We start from the raw sequence: 26,916 nt of genomic DNA on the forward strand, positions 1-26,916 counted from the left end.
AGGAAATGTTTAGTTAATGACTCAGTACATTTGGGAGATATGTACATGATAGTTCGATTATTTGTAGAGTATATTCAAAGCCTTTTCCTCTGAGAAGCATCCATGGAGTCAGTATTTCAGCTTTCTCCCTGACCTCCTGGTTCTCATGTCAGAGCAGAACTCTGGGATACATGGACCTTGATGGCCTGAGCCCTGGTGGCACTTAGGTTTTTCTGTTTCTCTTTCTTGGCATTTTGAGCTATAATCACTATAAAGCTGTATAAATAGTATATAGATATATAAAATAGTACATTCTTAGTGTCCTATATTACTAGTAGAGTAGCGGCTTGAAATATTACAAGATGATACGTCCTACCTGATTTCATTTTTAAAATTTTATTTTATCGTAAATTTATAATTGTACACATTTATGGGTTACAAAGTGATATGACTTATGATTTTTATTTATGGTGAGAACACTTGAAATTTATTAGCAATTTTGTAATGTACAATATACTATTATTAACTATATTCACCATGCTGCGAGTTGATCTCAAAAAAGAAAACACTCCTTATTCTTCCTTTGATGTACCCTTTGACCATCATCTCCCCATTCCCCAGCCCCCATCCTCTGTAGCCAACATTCTACTCTTTGCTTCTATGTGTTCGATTGTTTTAGATTCATGTATAAGTGAAAGTATGTGGTATTTGTCATTCAGTTCCTGGCCTATGCCACTTAGCATCACATTCTTCAGTTCCATCCAGGTTGTTGCAAATGAGAGAATTTTTTTTAAAGGCCGAATAGTATTCCATTGTGTATGTATAACACATTTTCTTTATCCATTCATCTGTTGATAGACATTTAGGTTGATTCCATAACTTGGCTATTGTGAATAGTGCTGCAGTAAACACAGGAGTGCAGATAGCTCTTTAACATACTGATTTTAAATCTTTTGTGTAAATACCTAGAAGGTAGGATTCCTGGTTCTGATTTCATTTTGAATGGTACCAGTTATCCCTGGTATTTTATGCACAAAGTTTGGTAAGTAAGATCCTCTGACTGGTATGGAAAGCTTATCTTTAGATTTGATTTGCCTGTGTAAATACAGGTCCAGCATCCCTAATCTGAAAATTTGAATTTTTTTTTTTTAACTCACTCACTCTGAAAATTTGAAGTTTTCTGAGCACTGACATGACACTTATAAGTGAAAAATTCCGCACCTGACCTCATGTGACAGATTGCACATGTTATTAAAAATACTGTATAAAATTACCTTCAGGCTATGTATATGAGGTACATATGAAACATAAATTAATTTCATGCTTAGACTTGGGTCCCTCATTATGTAAATGTGGATATTCCAAAATCTAAAAATTCTAAAGTGTGAAACATTTCTGGTCCAAGGCATTTCGGATAAGGGATACTCAGGCCGTAGTGCTGTGCCTGGACTTTGACCTTTGAAGAAGATTGATCTTTGGACCCCATTGTCTATTCCTGTTCTTCTCCCTGGAAGTCAGGAATGACTGAAGCCACTATGACTGTGTCCCCAAGGTCTTAGGGAGGGTGATACATACCTAACAGTTACTGCCCTGTAGGTGGAGATGGACTCAGCAGGGTTGAAATGCCACTTTAAACCGCTTGGCAGAACAGACTTGCAGCGAGACCATGATGTCTCTGGCAGTTTCCCCCACCCACTACATGTTTAGTTAGTGACCTGACTACCAGTTTAAAGTTTTATATATACATTTCTGAATTATACAGTAAGCCTCTAATACTCATGTGACTCTTAACCTTACTATTGCCGTATTGTGGAAATTCATGATAAGTTTCTTCAGAAGGTATTTTCTTAAGCCATACAGTATACAAATGTTAGCCACTTCTACTTACCAAATTTCCCTAATTTCTGGGAAAACTTGTTTGGCTATATTGGCTTATAAAGTAAGAATTTTGATCTGCTTTCACCTAGCCCTGAACCAAGAACTAGAATGTGGTTGATGGGACAAAGACGCTCTTTTCTCTGTAACGTGGGTGAATTTAAAGTTGTTATTACATTCCGGCTTGCAGGCCACCTCCTTGTTGTATAAAGGGATCTCTGCATTTGTCCTGTTGGTCACTTACTAACTCCCTCCCCCCACCCTTTCTTTTTTGATTATTATTATTTTTTATGTTGTGGTAAAACATCTTCTTGAGGATGATATTAATACTAGTTCTGGGAAGGACTCAGATTGCCTATTTAAATACATAAAATACTATATTAATAACCATAAAAGATCTCTGGGAAAGGATGTTTGCTTCTTGGCCTCAGACCCCACGTCTATGTTTGGTGGGCTGAGCTGTGTGGCGCTGATAGAGGAACACAGTTGCCTTTCAACAGCAGCCTCCTGTTGGCCTGCCTTTCTCTATTGTTTTCCTTTTTCCCTAGTCTGCCTTTGTCAGTTATCTATTCTGAATGTTTAATTTCAGTTCTAACTTTTACATTTGTTAATTCTCAACAGTATTATCTGACATTCAAAGCTATATAGAAATCTTCCTTATTCTGCTCCCAAATACCCATCCATTAGGAGTTTGTCTTTTTTCTAAGCCCAGGTAGAGGGGTTGGGTTTTGTCCTGTATTTATTTCCTTAAAAGAAATCCAGGCCATGAAGAATACGTAATTTAATCCAGAAACAGTTCCTTCTCTTTTTTGCACAGAGTCACTCTCATGGAACCTTACCGTTAGCTAACTGGATGTGCTCCTGGTTTATGGGTTTCTCTAGCTCTGGTGTGTCCCAGCACTTGTAACTTTTTTTTTTTTTTTAAAAGATAAAATGGTGAATACTTACTTCCCAGGGGGCTATTCTGTATTCAGAAATTCATCTCACAGTGCCTCCACGTTGGAAGCTTCTCATCACTTGCCTCTTCATCCTGCATTCTGTTTAAAATATGTCGTTTTAAAAACACTTTGACCTTTAAGCCATTGTTCAGTTATATCACTAGTAAATAATGGGGCATATTTGTTAGAAATACTTGATAAGCTTCTAAAATTGTTGCAAGAGTGAAGATACTTCCCTCTTGATTTGCTCTATGACTTGTTTTTGTATTACTGTTACTAACATAATTTTGACTCTTAGGAAAGCAAAATCTGTATGCAGCAACTTACTGTATCCTGACTACTCTCTTTTTCTGTAAAACAATGATAGTAATATCTACCATTTATTGAGAGGTAATCTACTCAATTTATATTAATTTATTTGATCCTCACAACCTAATGAGGTAGAGATTATTATTTTCCCCCATTTTATATTTAAGAGAATTGAGGCTTGGAGCAGGTACTTGCCCAGAGTCACACAGCTTAGTAAATTGCAGAGCCAGGATTCAAAACCAGGCAGTTGGGGTGAATCAAATGATCTCTGAGTTCATTTCTGGCTTCATTTATGCTTTTGAGCAAAAGTCTTTGACTAGCGAGTAGTGGAATTAGATGAAGATCACCTGTGGTTAACTTTCGAGCAACATTCTTGTGCCTGAGGTAGCTTTGGGAGTGTTTACTGGGAGAGAGGATGCCGCTCTGCTCCCTTTTGCTCTTGCTCAATGCAGCAGTAGTCAGCTTCCACTGAAGATGGATGACATTTTAATTTGTAAACCTTTTTTAGGATGGTAATGTTAGCCAATGCCATTGTGTAGATATGGAGAAAACATTAAGGATTCTCCCGCAACATCATTTTATCTACTTGGCTTTGTTTGGGGAAGAAATCTAGACATAAGCAAGTAAAAATGGAAAGAGACCATAGAAATCATCTTGTTTCTATCCCTTCTTCACTTTTCAGGGGGCTAGATGACTCCACTAAGGTAACTAGTGGTTGCAGACAGAACTACAATCCTAGATTTCCTAATTTTAGTCTAGTACCCTCTGAAATGATACACCACCATCCTTAGTAGACTTTTAATATTTAATTAATTACTGGCCTATTTAGGAAGATTGTGCCTATTGCAGCTACTTAAATTTGTTTAAAACTTTTGTTTACTTTGAGTCTTCCTTTGTTGTGTTTTATCTGTGGAATTATTATAAGATTCTGGAGTCTTTTTTAATGCAATGCTGCCACTCTCTGGTTATTGGGTAGTACTGCATTAGGAAATCCAATATCCTTCGACTGCATTTGTGAAGTCTAATATTAGGAGTCATAAATCTAGGTGCAAATAAACGAGCAGCAGTTTATTTCTGTGTAATCAATAAGTGTGCGCAGGTCAGAAGATAACGTAGATATTATACCTCAGAGGGTTACCAGAATTGCTGGCTTGGTTCTGAAAAATGGATATAGTATAATTGTAAGTTACTGTACCTAAAAGGTATTTCTGTTGCCCTTTAGGTTTTCAGATATCTTAAATGTGTTGCAGAAATACATAGAGGTGTAGATTTTAAAATGTTGTTGTGAGTACTAGTAGATCCAGATTCCTATGTGCTCTAATGAGTAATTCATTACTGTAAGCCTTGAAGCATGTATTGGTAGTCCAGTGACGAGAAACCACTGTCATCCCTTGCAAGCAACCACGTTCTGGTGAGGAAATAACTCCTACGATTCTCAGCAAAGTTCTTAAAAGTTTTCTGTGAACTATCGGTTATAATCCCCTACTAACAGAGGAAGTAACATTTCTTTGAGTACCTACTGGGTTCCAGATGCTTTCTTTTTTTAATTCTGTGAATAGTTCTTTTAGGTAGGTTTCAATATTTACATTTTACAGAAAAGAAGAGATGTGGAGAATCTTGGTATCATGCCCAGAGTCACGTACCTGGGCGGCAGTGGAGTTGGGATTTGAATGGCGACAGGCTTTCCTGTTTTCTTTCCAGTAGTCCATGTTCCCTGCCCTGTAGTGCTTGGGCCAGGTTTTAGTCTTACCGTTCTGCCTTTGCTTTCCTTAAAAAACAAAACAAAACGAAAAAGGCCAGTGGTTTTCAACTGGGGATAATTTTGTTCCCATACAGAGGACATTTAGCAATGTTTAGAGACATTTTTGGTTGTTAGAACTGGAGGATGACTTTTAGTGGTTGGAAGTCGGGGATGTTGTTAAATGTCTAACAGTGTACAGGGCAGGACCCCCCCTCCCCCCCCCCGACAAAGAACTATCTGGCCCAATTGTCAATAGTGCTGGGATTGAGAAAGTCTATATTAGACAGTATAATTTATTTAAATGGATTTATCCTTGAGCTCTGCCAGACAGGCTCTGCCCCTTCCCCTGGCGTGTATTTTTCTTTCTGTGATGAGCAGTCTCATCCTGGTCCTGCTTTTTTATCATCCTTCCCAGGGAAGAAACTGTAGGTTTTCTACGGAAGGAAAAATAATTTTCCCTCTACCTTTCTAAGTTCTTGGCAAAATAATCCTGTGCCAAAGGCATATTTTGGGGTGACATATTCTGGTCTCCTACACCTTCTAGCTGCTCTCTCATGACCTGGTGTTTTGTACGTTACTGCCTGTGCGTCTGGTCAGCGTAAGAGTTAGAAGACCTCAGTTGTCCTGTAAGCTCTCTAAAGGTCAGAAATTCAGGATTCAGAATCTTCTCAATATTGACCCAGACTGTCTTCCTGCCTTGCATGCAGATGGACCATGTGAGTCTGATGTGTTTTATACTTGGCCTGTCTTTATGTCCTTCTTGGGTCTCCTCCTTTGCCTAGAAGGAATCCATTGAAATTTCTGCCATTTTCCCCCCCTAGGTCAGATGTTACCTCCTCTCTAATCCCCTGCTGAAAGTAATCGCTCCCTTCTCTAAGCTCCTGCATAAAACATTCTATTTATTTAGCATATTTGTTTGAACTCTTTTTCCAATCTGTGATATAAGGAGTGTGGAATGATTTTTTGTCATTAGAGTTTTTTATATAAAAGTGCAGAATGAATAAAAACTAAAGAGTACCCATCATGTAGGATTATTTCTGTATACAGTCTGTTTTATTCAGAACAGTGATGATGCCCTGTTTTTGTAGGCCTGTCTGTTTGACACAATTAATTGCAAAATAAGAATCTTGGTGTTGATGATATTTACTTTGTAACAGCACTTATTCACATTTGAGTTCTGTTGAGACTTGTGGCAGTTTTTTTGTTTTTGTTTTTGTTTTTTTTCTGATTGTATAAATGGCTTAGGTGTTTTAGCAAATGTTTTTTGGAACCTTTCTGATCTTTTAGTGCAGGCTGTATTTATGAACACTCATTAAAGCAGGAAGCATGTTCCTTCATTAATCAGAGCTCTTTTGACATATTTTAGAATTTAACCATCTGCTTTATAAATATGAGGCATTTCTTGAATTTTAGCTCTCATTCATTTCTGAGCAGTGGGCATGTGCTGAGAAGGCAGAGGCTGCTAAAAGGAGTGATACAGCATTCATCTTAGGGTAGTCTGTTATGGCCCCACTTGTGTTGGGAAAGTATCTTATGAGACATGAGAACCCTGAGTGCACTCCCTGTCAAGATCTTTCACGACCAGGCACACAGAGACGATCTATCTCAAGCTGTAGCCCTATAACTTTTTTTTTTTTTTTTTGAGATAGAGTCTCACTCTTTTGCCCTGGCTAGAGTGCCGTGGTGTCAGCCTAGCTCACAGCAACCTCAGACTCCTGGGCTCAAGCGATCCTCCTGCCTCAGCCTCCTGAGTAGCTGGGACTACAGGCATGCGCCACCATGTCCGGCTGATTTTTCCTATATATTTTTAGTTGTCCAATTAATTTCTTTCCATTTTTAGTATAGACGGGGTCTCACTCTTGCTCAGGTTGGTCTCGAACTCCTGAGCTCAAACGATCCGCCCACCTCGGCCTCCCAGAGTGCTAGGATTATAGGCGTGAGCCACTGCGCCTGGCCTATAACTTTCGAATGAAAGGGCAATATTTCATCTCTTTTTCTTCGAACAAACTGGGAACAAAGTTAACTTTCAGGGATAACATGGTTAAGTGTCCTACAAACATTTACAGGACCACAATCATCATAGAACCTTTCATTATTCATGAACAATTAAGTATAAGCTGTTCTATTGTCAGGAGATTTGAAAATAAATAAGATGGGATCCCGGTTCTTTGGACTCAGTAGTACCTTCATCACCACCCATACTTTGCTATATTGGTCTGGCATATAGCAATAACTGGCAAAAAAGTGGAGGGAGCCTTTAATTCAGTCTGAGTGATAGGCAAACCTTGGAGAGGAGAAGATTTTGTGCCAGGCCTTGCTGGATAAGTTCTTTCTAGCTTATTGCCCTTAATGAGTCTTGATGGTCTGCTGACACTGATTATAAATATTTACCAAAGTGATTACAGATTAAGATAGAAGGACATATTCATGTAGTATTGTATAGTTAATGTTAAAGTGTAATATTGAATGAATTAGTTAATCAAACTGGGGAAATATACAGAGTCAAGATTGGTCTCCTTTGTTTCCTGAAATAAGCCACTCTGAGGGGTAAGGTGAAAGGGCTACTGTGGCTGGGACTTTCTAGAAAATATAAAATTTGATCTTGTAACTGACTTATGTGTTGTTGTGGTCCTGGTGGTAATTGTGTGTCTCCCTAACTACCTGCCCACCTGTTTACAGGGGCTTTTTGGTCATGGGTATGATAGACACTTGTGGACACCTGAAATCCTGTTCCTAATGCTGTTAGATTTTCCTTTTCAGAGTAAGAGGGACCATCTACTCATGAACGTCAAATGGTACTACCGTCAGTCTGAAGTCCCAGATTCTGTGTATCAGCATTTGGTTCAGGATCGACATAATGAAAATGGTAAATATGTCCTTCTGGTTTGATTCTTATATTTCTTAGCTTTGGCCAAAGTTCTTTTGAAAAGCATTCATTAAATGGATATAACCACTATGGTAAATTTTCTCTGAAAAAGCTTTTTATAAATAAGAACATTATTGGAATTGCCCCCACCTCCACCCCCAGTTCTTTCATTACTTTTGCTGTTTTATTTTAAACCTCTGAACATGGCTGATGGTATCTTCCCTTTAAACTTGGGATAGAGATAAGTCTTTTTTGGAAATAACAGTAATTTTCATTTTTTTAATTCCTTTTTCTCATCTAGTGATGAACAAATAATATTTAACCCCCCATAGAATTATATATGTGTGTGTGTGTGTGTGTGTGTGTGTGTGTGTGTGTGTGTGTGTATATTTTGCTTTTCAGTCTGTATTATTGAACTTCTCCATATTCAGGATTGTGAACTTCAGTTTTCAAAACAAAGCTTTCTGAATTATGTTTCAGAATTCAGCTTGATTCCTGACTTTCAGAACAATAGGGAGATATTTCCAGGCAACTTATTTTTTTCTCCTTCTGGCATTGTAGTTTCTGCTCAATAACTTTATTGACACATGAGATATGTACGTAATTTGTATAATTATGTTTGTACAGATGTATAATAGCTTTAAAAAAATTGATTCTTGATAGGTGGTAGGCCTCATGCTAGGCGATTTTGTCACCCGTTAATCGTACGATATAGGTTTTGTTACTCCCTAGTTCTAGATAAGGAAATAGAGGTTGAGAGATGCTAAGGGAGTTGCAGAGGCTGTGTGTCTACTAAGTGGTGGTGCTGGGGCTGGGATCAAACTCCATCCGGCCCTGATGCCTGTGCTCTTCTCACTCTTCCAACTGCTTTTGCTCGTAGATTTTGAGTCAACAAATCAGTAGTCAAAAATAATTTTGAAGGACGATTTTTTTTTATTTTATTTTACTGGGTTTTTTTCTTCCTTGGACCTATAAAAACTTCTGTTAAGGCAGTTAAATTATGGTTCCTTGTTAAAAGTAGTAACTTGGCTATTCTTTTCAACTGAAACAGTGTGTGATTTCACTCTATTTTGGAATATTTAGCAATAAAAAATAAGAATGGATAGGATCACCTAATATTTTTGTAGTTGACGAACTGTTAGGATATGATAGTTATTTCTACTCTTTTTCCATTTTGTGCTTAATGCAGTCTAACAAACTGTAGGAACTTAATAAAGGGTATAAAACATAGCCAACAAGATACTTCATTAATTCACAAAACCTATATATACTGTTCTTGTTATTCTGTTATATATATCTATTATTACTGTTTTCTATTTTGTGTACCTTGATGCTAACCAGGCCTAGTTATTTATTGTCCTTTCTCTAGAACGAGGTACACGTGAAAGAAAAGTTTTGCAACAATTTCCTACTTGTTTTGGGAAACTGAATTTTAATGTCCTCTTAATTAATGAATTTTTTTTCACAGACTCTGGGAGAGAACTTGTCATTACAGACCCGGTTATCAAGAATCGAGAGCTCTTCATTTCTGATTACGTTGACACTTACCATGCTGCTGCCCTTAGGTGAGTACCAGAGATGTGGTCTTTCATCTGAAATCATTGAATATGGGGGTAAAAAGGCTAATCTAGCCTGATCTGTTTTGGTAATCATTATATTAATCAGACTACTGTCATGGTCTCAGTGAGCTTGCATTCCAGTGTCAGTTCTCGATTATTAAAGTTTTAGAGGTTACCTGTATCTTCACTAATCTGGCTTTACCTTTCTCTATTTTTTTTGTGTGTGTGTAATTTAGTTTTTTATACCCTCTCTATATTATCATATCTTTATTTCCTTGAAAGTTTATCATCCTAGTATTATTTACTGTTGTTTGTGATGTAGAGTTTCAGTTAAATAAATATGTGAGATATGTTATTCATGGTTATTCAACATATTTTGACATAATTGCTTAAGATGAATATATTTGAGTATTTATCAATGCCAGTCAGATTTGTAGAGTCATTTTTATCTCATTTTAGCATTTTTAGAAGAATAAGTTATTCTAGATAATTCTGGCTGGACCCAGATGAATTTACTCTAGCTAGGTTTACAGATGTTTTCTGGAGATAAGTTGTTGTGTAAGTCCCTGACCTTTCACTGGCCACTGCAGCTGGAGTACTAAAGTGGTACTACTTGATCTTCTTTTCACTGGGTATGTGACGAGAACTTTTATTAATTAGAACTTTTTCTCCTGTGGTATTTTCTTTAAAGTGGTCATAACAAGTGGTAGGTGTTTTATAAAACTTTTATCTTAAATTTGATTTTGTTGGTTTCAAATACAGCATCCTTTTTGTAACTTGACAATTGGATCTTTTCAGAGACATCAGCTGATAAGTGCTCACTTTCTTACTGAATGATTTGGCCTTGTAGGTGTTCGTTAAATACTTGCTGACATTGCCAGCTGCTGGTGCTCATCTCTCTCCTTCCTATGGTTGCTCAGTGATCCCACCTCGTTCTCAGCAGCGCTGTTCTCACTGTGAAAGCAGCTTTGGGTTGCCTGCCCGATCCCCTCTGATGAAACAGAACGGAGCGGCAGTGTCCCCGGGATCTGTTTCTTTCTTTTCTCTTCACCAGGGCTAGATTACTTTAACTTAAAAATATTTGATGTCTGCTTGATGGGGGCGAGGGGAGAGGATTAAGCTTTAACTTTTTCTTCCAATTTTTCTTTTCACAGTTTATCCACAGAAACATTTTTTTCTTTCTCCATAGGTATAAACCAGTACTACCAAAAATAAATTCAATTTTGAGAGAAACACAAATAAAACAGTCTATAGGCACATGAAAGGGGATCAAATGAATGTAATGGGGGGAAAAAAACAAGGCGAACAAAAAAGAAAAAAGAAAAAGACTGATAATGTTAGTGCTTAGCACCATTCTTCTCAAAGATCAAAGAGCTCAGTTATATGGATTCATCCAGCTCACAGTAACTCTGAGGGGGCTCTTGTCATTCCATTCACTCAGGAGGAAACTGATGTACAAGTTTCTCTTTCAAGCCGATGTTAGAGTTGGGTTATAAAAGAGGAGAGAGAGCTTTGTCCTTTAGCCATCATGCATCAAAAGGAAAACAAAATTCCTCTGTAGCCTCTTCTCTGTAAATTGTGAGATCATAGCTTTTCCCTACCTAAAGTAAGGGACTTTACCCAGAATAGACAGACTGTGATGCCTTCACAGTTGTAGAAATATGTGCTGAGGTCCAGCATTACTGCCATTTTTCAATGCTTGACCTTGGCTGTCACTCATCCCTACCTTTCAAGCTAAGTTTTATTTTATTTTATTACACTCATCAATAAATGCCATATTACAGTTAGCATCTTGAGCAAAGTATTTTTTGAATTCTCCTTATTACCAGATAAGCATTTTTAGCTGGCTTGTGAAATTAGAAGACTTCAGTTTGAATCCTGGCTCTGCCACATAGCTTTGTGACCAGTGTTAAGTTTATTAACCTTTGAGTTCTCCTTTGACAAATGTATTCAAGGTCACATGGCTAAGTGACAGAATCCTGAACATCTCACACATTCTGGTTTCAACATCCAGTAGGATAAAGTGTGTGAAAGCCCCTCACAGAGCTTCTAACACTCAGACTCGTATCATAATACTTTGCATAGTACTATGCTATGTACCATGCATAGTACTTTGCTCATTGAATCTCAACTGGGTTCTTAGAAGTATAAAAGAAAGAAAAGAAAAAATGAAATTAAATGTAATTTTGTACTGAGTTATTGATGGTCCAGTTACTCAACACCCACTTATTTTATTTCTCTGTGGCCTGTTGGATGGATTGATTAGCTATTCAGATACTTCAGGTATAAGGAGAAAAATTTAGCTCAGGGAGCCATCTGGGGATGTTCCAAGAATGAGCACATAATCTGTAGCTTGCAGTTTGTTTGCTATGTTACTTTTTACCCTCTGAGGCTAATGTTTTATTGATGGTCCAAGGATGTGAAGTGGTTGATCTGAGATTGAACTGAGAACATGTGACCTGGGGAATATTCTCAGGTTACCTGTGCACTTGTATCAATGCATTCTCCAGTATTGATTGTGGAGGGCGGCACAGGAGATCATAAATGTCTTGTTGGCTTAGGGTTGTTTTCCAACTTTCTGATTTTCTACTTCCTATGTTAAGCAGTCACTTGGGGAAAAAAACATCCTAAGGTAGGTCAGGTTGTAAGCTATCATCTTACCTAGGGATTCATATTATAGGACGATGTTTTAAGATGGATTTTCTGGAAGACCAGAGCCAAGAGACCATAAACTAGCTGTTTTGGGCTTCTAATCTCCTCTTTTTCATCCTGAATTAATTTATCTCCTTACTTTATTATGGGCAGCTAGAATCATACATATGTTTAAGGATTGAGATAGATCAATTATATGTGTGGACAATTTCACAACCATTTCTTAGCATTTAAAAAATCCTTTAGCTTCTGCAAGTTCCCTAAGGAGTTTCATGTTGTCTCAGAGCTCTTAGTTTTGTAGTTTAAGATTCATTTCCTGGTTTTAATCCATGATTGTTTTTATATGTGAAATAATTTTGACCTACAGCATTTTATCGTTTGGTCTATATATGCTTAGTACTTAATTAGGCACCATAACCTACAAATTCCTTTGTTTATTCATTCATCATTTAATGCCTTATTGACCTACTAGTATTAATAGATGAAGGGCTCTGTATTGTGGTGGGAACACCTAATAAGATACTCTGTCACCCAGGCTGAAGTACAGTAGCACGATCATAGCTCATTGCAGCCTTAAACACTTGGGCTCAAGGGATCCTCCTGCCTCAGCCTCTGAAGTAGCTAGGGCTGTAGGGGTGCATCACCATGCCCCACTAATTTTTTAATTTTTTGTAGAAATGGGGTCGTACCATATTACCCAGGCTGATCTTGAACTCCTGGGCTCAAGTGATCCTTATGCCTCAGCCTCCCAAAGTGCTTGGATTACAGGTGTGAGTCACTGCCCAGCCTAAATTTTGTTTTTTTATTTGGCGCTATTTTTAGACACAGAAAAGTGATAAATACTGAGTTTCCATATATTCCTCCCCCAGCCTCTTACAATGTGAACATCTTCCATAACTATAGTGCAATCGTCAGAACCAGGAAATTAACATTGGTACAATACTATTGATCTAAAGATTCTGTTTGAATTTCAGCAGTGTACTTTTTTTTTTTTTTTGAGACAGAGTCTTGCTCTGTTGCCCCAGGTAGAGTGCAGTGGCATCATCATAGCTCACTGCAAGCTCAAACCCCTGGGCCCAAGTGATCCTCCTGCCTCAGCCTCCCGAGTAGCTGGTACTACAGGCACGTGAGATGATAACCGGCTAATTTTTCTATTTTTAGTAGAGAGGGGTCTTGCTCTTGCTCAGGCTGGTCTGAAACTCCTGAGCTCAAGGGATCCTCCCGTTTCCGCCTCCCAGAGTGCTAGGATTACAGGCGTGAGCCACCGGGCCTGGCCTAACAATGTACTTTGTTGGTTTTGTTGTTTTAGGATCCTATTTGGGATCCCACATTGCATTTAGTTAGTTCTCCTTAGTCTCCTGCATTTGTAATGGTTCCCCAGTTTTTTCTTGCCTATTATGACCTTGTTACTTTTAAAGAGTATTGATTAATTATTTTATCAAATGTCCCTCACTTTGGTTTTGCTGAAGTTACACGTTTTTGGCAAGAATGCTGCAGAAATTGTGTGTGTCTCAGTATATCTTATCATGGGCTTCATGAGGTTGATATAGCTAATTACTGGTGATGTTGACCTTGACCACTTGATTAATGTGGTTTCTGCCAAGTTTCTTAACTGTAAAGCAGCTTTTCCCCTGTAGTTAATTAAGTTGGGGGGAGATACTTTGAGACTATGCAAATCATTTCCCTTCTTAAACTTTTACCCAGTGATTTTAGCATCTGCCAGTGGATTTCATCTGCCACAGTTATTGCTATCATGCTGGCTGCTGGTGGTTTTCTATTTTTCCTCTTTCCTTCTATGTTTATTGATTGGAATTCTACTGTAGGAAAGAACTCTCCCTTCTTCCACATTAATTTATTTAATCAAATATTTATAGCAGCATGAACTTAAGGATATCTATCTTGTTGGTTATAGTTTAATATTGTCTTTAGTGGTTTTATTGCTTAAATTATTCCGGCTTTGGCCATTGAGAGCTACTTCAGGTTGGCCCCCGTGTTTTCTTTTAGCAAACTTCCATCTTTTTTTCGAGCAATTTATTATTTTCTGACTCCACAAGATGTTCTCAGACTCATTTTATATTTTCTCAATTCTAGTGCTAGAATTAAGCACTCTGCAGGGCCAGGAGAAGAGTGGAGAAGCGTGTTTAGAAACTACAACGTGGGTATTAGGCCTGCTTATTACTTCTGGGAGCCATTGCTTCCAGGCGCTCTCAGCAGACAGAGCTGGGGTTTGTTTGCATGTGTCCTAACTCACGTGTATGCTCCTCCCCACCCCCCCAAAACCATGAGGTTGTACTGATAATTTGGATTCCAGTCCAACACTACAAGGTTTATTTTATTCTTCCCCTTTCCTTTACTTGTAACTTCTGTCTTCAACAGCGAGAAACTCAGTTCTTACTATTCAAAATATATTGTTTTTGTTTAATTCTCATGTAACTTAGTTTCAGAATTTGTAATCCATGTTCCTGTGAGAATCACATTTATTGACTCGATTTTTGTCTTTTGCCTTATAGTACACAGGCAAGAGACTCTTTTCCAAAGTTATTTGGGTCAGTTGTATTCTTTCATAGCTCCTTAAGTGTGTTTGTTCATTTATAATACATTTACTTTCATCGTTGACGTTTGCATCCCAGTTTTAGTTCCTCCTGGTTGATTAGGATGGTTTATTTTACTGGTGTTTGAGGGTGTGTGGATCGCTGCTGTGGGTCTGAGGGTCCGAGCTGTAAGAAGAGGACTGTTAGCCCTGCCTCCATGCTCCCGTGCTTCTCTTTCCCTCTCTCCTGTCTGTCCGCTGTGTGTAACTGAGCGTTTTACTCTACTGTCTGTCCTTCCAACATTTTCTTTTCACAAATGGGCAAATATGTGTCTGTTTACTTATAACCCCTTCTTTCTTATATGGAGGGGGATACTATAAATACTCCTTTGTGCTTTGCTTTTTTCGCTGGACAGTATGTTATGGGAATTGCTCATGTCAGTTCATTGGAGATGTTTCTTGTTCTCTTTTACTGCATTATTTGGATGTACTGTAGTTCATCCAGCTGCTTTCTTGTGTATGGGCATTTAGGTTGTTTCTAGGATTTTACAAGTTATAAATGATGCTGCAGTGAATATCCTTGTGCATATGTATATTTTTTTATTGTTGGGTGTGTAATTTCGGGGTGATTTATAGTAGTGGGATTACTGAGTTTTAAGGTTTATGTATATATCTGGTTTGTTAGACATTTCCAAATTTCCCTCTAAAAGACACATACAAATTTGCATTCCTTCCAGTAATGTATGAGACTGCCTGTTTTCCTAATAGAATGTTTCATTATATTTTTAAAAATGTTGCCGGTATGATAGGTGAGAAATGATATCTGCGTTTTATTTAGCTAACAGTGAGCAAGTTTGAAGATTTTTTCATGTTTGAAGGATATTTTTGTCTCTTTTTTGGTGAATTGTCTGTTCATGTCTTTTCTCTTGGGTTTTTGTCTTTCACTTTAAAAAAGTTCTTTGTATGCCTGTGCTGTATGTTGTATTACAAATATTTTCTTCTTCTTTTGTCAGTTTTCTTTTAATTTGTTTATAGTTTTTATCATGCAAAACTTACTTATTATTTTTTCTTTTTTCTTATTTTGGTAGAGATGGGATCTCGCTTTTGCTCAGGCTGGTCTCGAACTCCTGAGCTCGCGCGATCCTCCTACCTTGGCCTCCCAGAGTGCTAGGATTACAGGCATGAGCCACCGTGCCCTGCCTCAAAACTACTTTTATCTAGTCAAATTTGTCAGTCTTTTATTGCCTCTGGGTTTTGAGTCATAGGTAGAAAGCCTTTTCCTACATCATATTTAAAGAGAAATTCTACCCAGGTATCCCAGCACTACTTATTAAAATGTCTGTGTTGACCCCAGTGGTTTGAATTGCCAGCTTTGTCATGTATTGTTTTCCATGTGTATTCTGGACTTGCTCTTCTATTTTGTTGTTCTTTTGTCCATTTATGTGCCAGTGCTACACTCTTTTAATTATAGAGCTTTTGTAGTATGTTTTAATGTCGGTTCCCCCTCTTTTATAGTTATTTGTTTTTCCATGTGAACCTTAGTATTAACTTGTTTCATTTCGTAAAATAGCTTGTTGGTATTTATATTGGGATTTATTGAATTTATTAATTAACCTGTAGAGAAGTACTATGTTGAGTTTTCCTATCTAAGAACAGGGGAAGTTTTTCCATTTGTTCACATTTACTTTTGTATTTTTCAGAAGTGTTTAAAAAATTTCCTCATAGATTTTGTACATTTTTGTACTGTTTGCCCTAAGCACTTAATCTTCCAGACGTACTGAATTCTATCCTCTGATAATAGAGAACATACATTCTTTTTTAATCTTGGTGTACATTCTCAAAAATTGATCACGAAGCCAGGTGCAGTGGCTCATGACTGTAATCCTACCACTCTGGGAGGCCAAGGCAGGAGGATCCCTTGAGCTCAGGAGTTTAAGACCCGCCTAAGCAAGACCCCCTCTCTACTACAAAAAAAAGAAAGAAAAAAAAAAAGAAAAATTATCTGGGTGTCATCAAGTGTGCCTGTAGTCCTAGCTACTTGGGAGGCTGAGGCAGGAGGATTGCTTGTGTCCAGGAATTTGAGGTTGCAGTGAGCTACGATGATGTTTCTGCACTCTACCCAGGGCAAGAGAGTGAGACTCTGTCTCAAAAAAAAAAAAAAAAAAAAAATGATCATGTATTATATCACAGAAAATACCTGATTATAATGCAATAAAAGTATAGCTTACTAACAGAAAGAACTGAAAGCCCTTTCACCTGGAAATTAAAAACTTCTTATTAAACAACTCTTGGGAATAAAAGGAAATACAAACTGAAATTAAAGAATATTTTAAGAGACAAGGTCTGGCTTTGTTGCCTAGGCTGGAGTGCAGTGGCTATTCACAGGAGCAATTATAACACACTACAGCTTCAAACAACTGGGCTCAAACAATATTCCCACATCAGCCTCCCAAGTAGCTGGGATGACAGGTGAATGCCACCACACCCAGCTTTAAAGAATTTTTTTAAAAATGATAGTTAAAATACTATATATATCAGAATCTTCATGCATTTAAAGTAGTGAACAGAGGAAAATTAGTTGCACTAAATATGTCAATAAAAATTAAATGAATCCTAACATAAATTTTAAAAGAACAACAAATGAATCAAAAGAACACACTGATTTTATGCTGAATGTATACAAAGGAACATAAGAGAATTATATTTAAAAAGTGGGAAGGCAAAGAGACCTAAGTGGAAGTAAGACTTCTATACCTCACTAGAACTGGTAAAATGTCAGTATCCATGGACTGTGATTAAGTTATATAGGTATGTTGTTAGGCCTAGAGCAACAACTAAGAAAACTGTAAAAAGTGATATACTCAGAAACAGTACTGGACACAAGTCAAGATGGAATTCTAAAAAGAAAAAGTTCAAGTAACCCACAGGAAGACAAGAGAAACAGAAGAAGAAACAGAGAAAATAGATTTTTTAAAAAATCCTATACCTGTCATTAATCAAATGGCTTATATTAATAATAGACACAATAGTGAATCTCTCAAAATCTTTTGTTTTCATATTCAGGTAAGAGTAATAATCATAGTTTTAAGCAGACATGCTACTACAAACCTTCTTGCATGCTGGTATACCTCTTCATGAATTTCTCTGGGGTTTGCATATGCCTGAATATAAGACGACTTCCCCAGTTACCAATAGTTTTAAGGGAATGAATTTCTGGGCCACGATTTCCATTTGGAATGCCTCCATGCATAAGATGGATTCTCTTCTCTATCCTTTATCCTCTTTAAATAGTCTCCTCCCATTAGCCAGAGGACTCTTCAAATGGTGCAATGTCCAGGGTGTACAACTGTCTGTGACCCCATGCCAAAGAATTGCTGAAATGAGTCTTTTCCAGCAAAAGTTCTTTACTGATGAATGAAAGGACCTAAGATATGGGGCTTCCCTGCCTTTAGTCATATTTCTGTTAACAGTGAAGCATTGTTTTAGAAATGGGGTATAAAAGACCTTTGAACACCCTGAAACCATATAGTTCAGTGAGGTGTGCATGATGGCGATTTTCTCTTCTCATCTCTTCCACAAACACCATCAAATGATGTCCTATTTTTGAGAGAGAGCATGGTGAGAAGAGAGCTCTGGTAAACAATATTGAATACTTAAAATGCTGCCCATACACTGTGTAGCAGTGGGCTCAAGTGATCCTTTTGTCTCAGCCTCCCAAGTAGCTGGAACTACAGGAGTGCAGCACCACGCCTGGCTCATATACACACATTTTTCAGTGTAAGCACTATTCAGTAAGAGGTGAAGTGAAAAGTACTTCAAATGGATGCCAACCCATCAGAGACAATCCTAGTGGCCTTACTTGCTTATGGTAACCTATCTTCACCTCTGCTCAATAGTCAGGGCTCGAGGGCTGGTTATCTACCAAGAATACATATATATATTTTTTAGAGATGGATTCTCACTCTGTTGCCAGGCTGAAGTGCAGTGGCACAATCATAGCTCACTGCATCCTCAAATGCCTGGGCTCAAGTGGTCCTCCTACCTCAGCCTCTGGAGTATGCCTGGCTAATTTTTGTTTTCTTTTTCTTTTGAGACAGGGTCTCACTCTGTCGCCTGGGCTAGAGTGCAATGGCTTCATCATAGCTCACTGCAACCTCAAACACCTGGCTCAAGTGATTCTCCTGCCTCAGCCTCCCAAGTAGCTGGAACTACAGGCGTGTGTGTCATCACGCCTGGCTAATTTTCCTATTTTTTGTAGAGATGGAGCCTCACTATGTTGCCCAGGCTGGTCTCAAACTCCTTGCCTCAAGCAATCCTATGGCCTCTGCTTCTGAAATTGCTGGGACTACTGGTGTGAACCACTGTGACCCAAAAGAGAATACCAGCTTTTTAAACAGCCACAGCTATATGCTAATGATTCTCATTGTTTTATTGTCCTTCATTTTTTTAATATACAGCAAAATGCAGATTTTAAGTATGCATTTTAGTATATTTCCATAAATCTGTTTGATCTTGAACATGACCTGGTATATATCTATTATCACAAAAAGTTCCCTCAAGATATTTCCCTCTGAAAACTTCCCACCCATTTTATTCAGGAAGGCTAGAAAACAAAAAAAACTTCCCATCTAGAAGCAACCACTGTTCTGGTTTTTCTCATTGGTTTATTCATTTACCTGTTGACATTTGGGTTGTTTCTAGGCTATTGAATAAAGCTGTTATTAATAACAGCAACGATAAAAATGTACAGAAAAGGAAATATAAAATTAGAAATTAACAAGGAAGAAAATTTAGTTCTAATTAATCAAATCCTGTTTGTTTTTAATTTTAATACCTCATTACAAAAGTACATTATGACCAGCTGGAATTTATTCCAAGAATGCAAGGTTGGTTCTGTATTACAGACTCTAAATACCACATACCAAATTAATCTCAGGAATGAAATTATATGATTATCTCCAAAGCTATGATTTGGATTTGATTATGTTTAAAGCTAGTGTCACATTTAATAGGAACACCTTAGAGACATTTCCACTGAGATCAAGAACTAGGCAAGAATGTCCACTATGTCTACCACTTTCCACATTGTACTAGAGGTACAATGAAATTAGAAGCATAAGAAAGGCTAAAGAAATAAAACTAGCTATTTACAAACTGTAGCATACCTGGAAAACCTCAAAGAATGAATGATAAAACTATGTCAAATAGTAAAAAGTCGTTTAACATACTAAAATCAATACCCTTGATATATATACACAGTAAGCAGATAGAGGGCATAATGGTAGAGAAAATCCATTTACTACAACTACATAGTTATTTATCAGATGATGTGCTTCTATTCCTACTGCTTTTTGCTTTCCCCAGACCAGTAATTTTGCCCTCCCCAGGAGACATTGGCAATGTTTTGAGATATTTTTGATGGTCACTGTGACGTGTGTGTGGGTACTACTTGGTAGAGGCCAGGGATGCTGCTAAATATCCTGCAATGCGTAGGACAGCCCCTGACAATAAATTATTATTCAGTCCAAAATGTCAGTAGGGCTGAGACTGATAAACCCTGGCCTGAACATGTCTGATTTCCAGTGCCTGTGTTGAGAATTGTGCATTCCTGGGGTTTCTATACCTTTAATTAATAGATTAATTACTCCAATTTCAGGGTGAAATACCAAAGAATAATAAAAGAAGGATCAATTTCCTTTAGTAATGGGCAATAATAGAAATAACAACTTATTTTATATAGCATTGAGTAGTATAAAGAGTTTCATTGACTTCATCTTTGGTTGTCTTAGTATCTTTATGAGATGGGTGCAGTAAGTATTATCCCTATTTTACTGATAAAGGAACTTACCTATTTCTTCTGGGTTTCAGGGATGAAATCACCTTGGATGAATGAGTAGTTTCACAGTCAGTTTATTGTTCATCTGTAAAAGTGATCATATCTGTCTTTTCTTTCCCAAAAGCTTATTTTAGTTCCAGTTAAATACTAGAGGAGTAGTTCTGGGCCTGGAAAGTTGTTGCTTATTGTGTATTTTCCTTGAATTGGATCTTGTTATCTACAAATAGTAGGTATTCTATAGCACTTCTAATAGAACTTTCTGTGAAGACGGGAATATTGTGTAAATCTCTGCTATTCAATATGATAGCTACGAGACACATGCTGCTTTTTAAATATACATTCATTAAGATTAAATAAAATTTAAAATTCAGTTTTTCTCAGTTGTATCAGCCATGTTTCAAGTGCTCAGTAACTCTGGATTATTTTCTAATCTGTAGTTCCCAAGGACATGTTAATAAATCAGCAGTATTGTTACTTAATTTTCAAAAATGGAGATGATCTGAACCAATTTTAGCTTCTCTCCATTACTGAGGCTTTGATCACATAGTTACTTAATTAAGCCTTTGAGGGAAAGGACCTTGCTTTTTAATTTCTTGGTAGGGAGTGAGTGAATGTACTACCCCTGCTGATGCCTGAGTCAGTTTCTCCCCCTATCGCTGTGGCCGTTAGCTGATGTGTCTGTTTTTAACATGCACACTCAAGGAGTCCTTAGTGCAGTAGGTAGCTTACTCAAGCAGTGGGGGCCAGGTCCTGGAAGCATGCCACAGGTGCTGTTGGTAGGAAATCGGAAATTGTGGTCTTTCAGTTTTATCTAACCGCATTGCAACCCTTGGCTTCCACCTGACATTAAAATTTACCTTCTGTGACCCCTGAGAGAGTTGCAGTTCTCAGCTCTCCCCTGCCTCTTTGGGAACCCCAGGATTTACCTATGTGTGTGCATATTGGAAGCTGGGCCCTACTGCCTGGTGTAATGTTTCTGGCAATTACAGTGGATATTTGGTGCATGGAAACATTGCTTAAACAGTTCTGTAGTATGCATTATAGAGTTTTCAGCTACAAGTGGTTTAATTTTTGTTGGTAGGTGAACCTGGAAACCTTACTGCTCTTTGTTGTAACATTTCTATGGGAAAGTGATTTCTAACTTATAGTCATTTAACATTACCTGAAAATTTGGGAACTCCTTGTATACTGGAGTCTATCTTTATTTTAAAACAGTTAAAATTGCCCTAGGTTTTAATTTCCAAGTAAGATAATTTCTTGCATGTTACAGGAGAAGAAAAATATTTATTGGCTAGAAGCCGTATTCCAAAGAAATGTCAAATCTTATTCATTTTAGCTTTAACAGTTATACTTTCTGCCCATCATAACGTTGCAGGAAGAAAAGGCCCATTTTTCTTTGATTATTTAGAAAGACTTTGACTGATTTTTTTTGTAAAGTATTTTCACTGTGGTTTTAATTTTTCTCCCTTCATTTCTTATTTGTTTAATATTCTTTTATCATAGTCCTGCCTCCAGTTTATCTTTGTATTTTAATTAATTTTTCTTTATAAGTAAAATGATGAAATAAAAGGAGTTAAGTTACAAAGTTGTATATTGAAGCAGTCATGAAACAGACTGAATAGGTAATCAAGTATGGAATTTGAGCTGTATTCTGCATATTCCATGGGTTTAGTTATATGATTCCTCTACCTCTACCCCTCCAATAGTATTTTGGTTTGCAGAGCAATTAAGGGTATTACTAACATGTTTTTTTTTCTTTTTCCCAGAGGGAAGTGTAATATCTCCCATTTTTCTGACATATTTGCTGCTAGAGAGTTTAAAGCCCGAGTGGATTCATTTTTCTACATATTAGGCTACAACCCTGAAACAAGGTAAGTGAGTTACTTGTGTCCATTCTGTGAGAACTTTTCTCACTTGTGTGTATGTGTGTGCTTGGACAGTACACTAGTATGACTCCAGAATCCTATGGTAAACCTCTTTCGGAGGTGTTATAATTAATGTCTTTGGCATCTAAAGTGGCTTGTTGTTTGCTTTTTACTTTATTAAGGAAAAGAAAAGTGAGAAAATTTGGGTTGAGAGAGGGTGGAATAAAGATATAATTCTTGTTGATGTGTGTTTTGAACTTAATAAGAATTGATAGATTATTTCCCTGATGCACATTCTGTCAAACCTTTCATGATACCGTGTTGAAAAAGACTAGGTTATTTTGGGAAGTTTCTTGGTTACTGATTTATTTTGTTCACTCTTAGTAATAAAACTCCAGGAGCACTCACTGAAATATCTTTAATAAGACTGCTAGTGTGAGTCAGACACTAGTAGTTCTCAATACATCCAGATCCATTTAACAGTTAGAATTATTATTATTATTATTATTTATTTATTTTTTTTGAGACAGAGTCTCACTCTGTTGCCCTGGCTAGAGTGAGTGCCGTGGCGTCAGCCTAGCTCACAGCAACCTCAAACTCCTGGGCTCAAGCAATCCTACTGCCTCAGCCTCCCGAGTAGCTGGGACTACAGGCATGCACCACCATGCCCGGCTAATTTTTTTCTATATATTTTTAGTTGTCCAACTAATTTCTTTCTCTTTTTAGTAGAGACGGGGGTCTCACTCTTGCTCAGGCTGGTCTCGAACTCCTGAGCTCAAACAATCCGCCCGCCTCGGCCTCCCAGAGTGCTAGGATTACAGGCGTGAGCCACCATGCCCGGCCTATTATTTTTTAATGTAAAGCCATCGGGTCAAAATAATTTAACACAAAGAATTCTTTATATTTGTAATAGACCCAAGTTTAATGTAGCACATGGAAGAATTTCTATTAGAATGTATATATTCACTTCGCCCTGTATTGATCACAGAACTGCACATTTTATTAAGGATTCCAAAAACAGGAATGTTAGTGGGTAAACAAGTAATTTATGCTCTGAACACCCAAGACATATCTAAAAATGTGAAGGTTTAGAAACAAATAGAAGATGATTGTCTTGAGGAAGTTAGTAAAAGAACAACGTTAAGTGTAATTGAAAAATGGGTATTGTGTGAGTGAAAACTTTTTTCTGGAGGCTACTGAGAAACCGTATGTTAAACTTAGAATGACGTTGAAACAGTCAACCTAGGGTTGGTAAAAGGGGAAGATGGTTTTTGTTGTGGTTGTATTAGGCTGCATAAATCTTTACTGGGGCATATATATTAGTATATATGTCTGTCTCTTTTCTTGATATTAGATTTTAGATACTAGACAACAGCTATAGGTATGGTAAGTGTAGTGCTCATCTAAGAGTACCGTTTTTTCTTGAGAAAACAGCGAGTGAAGTTTGAGCTTTTCTTTTCTTTTTTCTTTTTTAAGACAGGGTCTCACTTGGTCACCCAGGCTGGAGTGCAGTCATAGCTCACTGCAGCCTTAAATTCCTGGGTTCAAGGGATCCTCCTGCCTCAGCCTCCCAGGTAGCTAGGAATACAGGCACATGCCACTGCCTGGCTCTTTTTCTTTATTTTTTGTAGATATGGGGTGTCACTATGTTGCCCAGGATGGTCTTGAACTCCTTGCCTCAAGAGATCCTCCTGCCTTGGCCTCCCGGTGTGTGGGGTTCATAGGCATGAGCTGGTGATCCCAGCCTCAATTTTTCTTTTTCAAAAGTATGCCATGTTGCAATGATAAAAAAGCTTACCAATGGTAACATTTCAAAAACATCTTATATTTTGAAATGTTTATTTTATATCTGCATTCATTGAATGCCTAGTGCTATCTTCTTATTGCCTGGGTGGATTGTGGACTGCTTGAAATTGGATTTCTGTGTAGATACAAAGGGGTTGGATGTTATTTCAGTGATGTTATGTTTATTTAACCACTTGGTAAATAGTTGTCATATTGCACAAGTTAGATTGTATTAATGAATTAATAACTAAAATAGCTTTGATCAGGTTCATAACAACCAACCAAATTTAAGTTTTACTAGTTTTAGTTATACATCTATTTTTGCTGACTGCTTGTTAAAAGTGATATGCAGCTTACCTTTGTAGGCTAGAGACTCACACAAGTTCCTGTCTGATTTTTCATTGTGTGTTGCTGGCAGTCTTTCAAGGTGATACTTCACCCATCACTTTTGTTTTTAAATATGGGTTACATATGCAGTAGAGGGATATTATTTTTCCCTACCTATATCCACCTTATGTTTGGTGTGTTTTAAATGCTTTAGAAGTGTTGGATGAATTGAATCGAACAAATATATTTGAATGTCTATTTGAGGCAGATCTCAAACTTCTCACAGTTAAAGTGTAGAGGCACTTGTAAAAATTAGCACCAGTGGAGCTAGTCTAGCCTACTGTCTTGGCTCCCTGGTCTCACCCTGAGCACCACTTTGTATCTCTTAAGCTCGGGTTTAGGTATGTAGTTCCCATAGCTGCTCATATGATCAAAAGAATGTATTCTGATTTTAAAAGAGCGTAGAAAAACTGTTTGTGTTTCTTCTACCTGGCTGATGCACAACCCAATTCTTAGAATGCCCTTGCAGAATTTACCTCATTTCTGTCTTTGTCTCAGGTTTGTGTGGGATGAGGCTGTGTGATAAGCTGGTTTCTGGAATAGTTTTCTCCTAATTTTAATGAGCAAGACTAGTAAGTAGTCATGGCTACATAGTGCTATGTGCCCATTCTTAGTACCCTGAGTCATTTAGCTAAATAAACATAAGTTAATGTGGAGAGGAAATGTCACATTGTTTTTCTGATTATGTAATGATCCTGTGAAATATTGCATATATCAGTGAAACCACTGGAAGTTTAAGGAATAGTGATTCTGTAACTATAAACTTTGATGACTAATTTGGGGGCAGATGCTTCTGTCCAAACAGGATACAAACAACAAGGGACTGACAAATGAGAGAGCCTTGAATCTAATGCTAGCTAACTTTGAACCCTCAGGTAATTGGGCTTTGCTTTCAAAGTTTATTTTTGACATTTCTGCAAAGTGTACACTTTTGCTTTTATGAAAAGAGATTCATTCCAAATTTACTTCCGTGTCAGCATACTCTGCAAGATAATGTCATTGTGTTCTCATTTTGTTTGAAGGGTCTAATCCAAAAATCTGCTTAGAAACTTAATAAAGTCAATAAATTTCAACTCCGAGTTATTAATAAAGCCAAGTAGACCTTATATACATTTGACCAAAGCACTAGTGTCCTTGGTTGACCTAAAATAGATTGATCTTAGCCTGTAATGAGAGATGAGCATAGGGACATGGTTTTATGCATCTGTTTACTGTCCTCAGTAGCTTTTTCATTTGTCTAGTACCTCATAGCCATTTAATCTGACCACTTGATCCTGTGTTAAGACCAGCCATCTAGGAAGATCTGTCCCCTCTTGGATCTGGGCAGCTTTGGTTCTCCCCCCACCCCCCCCAAGACAGAGTCTCACTCTGTTGCCCAGGCCAGAGTGCTGTGGCGTCAGCCTAGCTCACAGCAACCTCAAACTCCTGGGCTCAAGTGATCCTCCTGCCTCAGCCTCCCGGGTAGCTGGGACTACAGGCACGTGGCACCGTGCCCAGCTAATTTTTTTCTATTTCCAATTGTTTGGCTAATTTCTTTCTATTTATAGTAGAGACGAGGTCTCGCTCTTGCTCAGGCTGATCTCGAATTCCTGAGCTCAAGCCGTCCTCCTGCCTCAGCCTCCCAGAGAGCTAGGACTACAGGCGTGAGCCACTGCGCCCAGCCCAGCTTTGGTTCTAATCCCATGCTGCCACTTCATGTTTGTGTCTGTGGGTAAGGCATGCACTCCTTGCACTCAATTTCCACATCAATAAGGTGAAGATGGTAAAAGCTACCCTGCAGGTCACTTTTGAAAACTGTCATTTTGTTGGTGGTGCTGGTGTTTGGGAATTGGGCAAAAATTGGGAAAAAAAATCAAATTGTCTCAGATTTTGGAGAATGATATTTAGAAACCAAGATCTGGTGCTAGGCTTGCTCATTACTTTTTGTCTCTGTTCGGAGGCCTTCTGCATCAATAGAGCTAGGGAGCGTCTTTGTTTGAGTATGTGTATATCTATGTCATATATAATGCACACATTTACATCTGTATTTCTGTGTGTATATTCATGAGTTCATATGAATTCTTCCTAACTTGAATCCAACATCACAGGATTCTTGCTGGTTTTTTCTTTTCCATTATTTGTAATACTCCTCTCTAAAGTAAGAAACCTTATTTCATTATTCTTGATATCTTTACTTCTAATTTCCCATCACTTACTCTTTCTCCCACACACAGATGGGCTTTGATAACTCCATACCTCCTCTCTCCTCCTCCCCTCCACCCCTCCCTCTTTTTAACCTAAGATGGCTCCTTATAATGTTTTCAGGACTTATTGTCAAGAAGGGAAAGTGGGGGTAGGGGAAAGGCCGTGTAATCTTACTTAACTCTCATAATAATCCACTGAGTTTGGTACTATTATCATACTAATTTTGAAGGCAAGAAATCTTAGGCTCAGAAAAGTCTAGTCACTTGCTCATGATTGCTCAGCAAGCAGGGAGCAAGGCCAGAGTCCAAACTATGGGCTAAGTCCAGAGCACAAGCTTTTTCACGTGTTACTACATAAATATGCAAGATAACCAGAAAATCAAAATCAGGGCATCTAAACAAAGTTTTAAG

General features: G+C 37.8%; 1 protein-coding gene across 1 annotated transcript in view; it reads left to right on the top strand.

Annotated features, from left to right (window-relative positions):
* Positions 1–26,916, top strand: part of RERE (arginine-glutamic acid dipeptide (RE) repeats) — a 461,041-nt gene that overhangs the window by 279,444 nt on the left and 154,681 nt on the right. Inside the window, exons 5-7 of the mRNA XM_012662585.1 lie at positions 7,603–7,708; positions 9,177–9,273; positions 22,052–22,156. Of these exons, the coding sequence (XP_012518039.1) occupies positions 7,603–7,708; positions 9,177–9,273; positions 22,052–22,156 (308 nt within the window). The remainder of the gene's footprint in view (positions 1–7,602; positions 7,709–9,176; positions 9,274–22,051; positions 22,157–26,916) is intronic.

This window comes from Propithecus coquereli, unplaced genomic scaffold (assembly GCF_000956105.1).
Source record: "Propithecus coquereli isolate 6110/MARCELLA unplaced genomic scaffold, Pcoq_1.0 Scaffold77, whole genome shotgun sequence".
Lineage (NCBI taxonomy): Eukaryota > Metazoa > Chordata > Mammalia > Primates > Indriidae > Propithecus > Propithecus coquereli.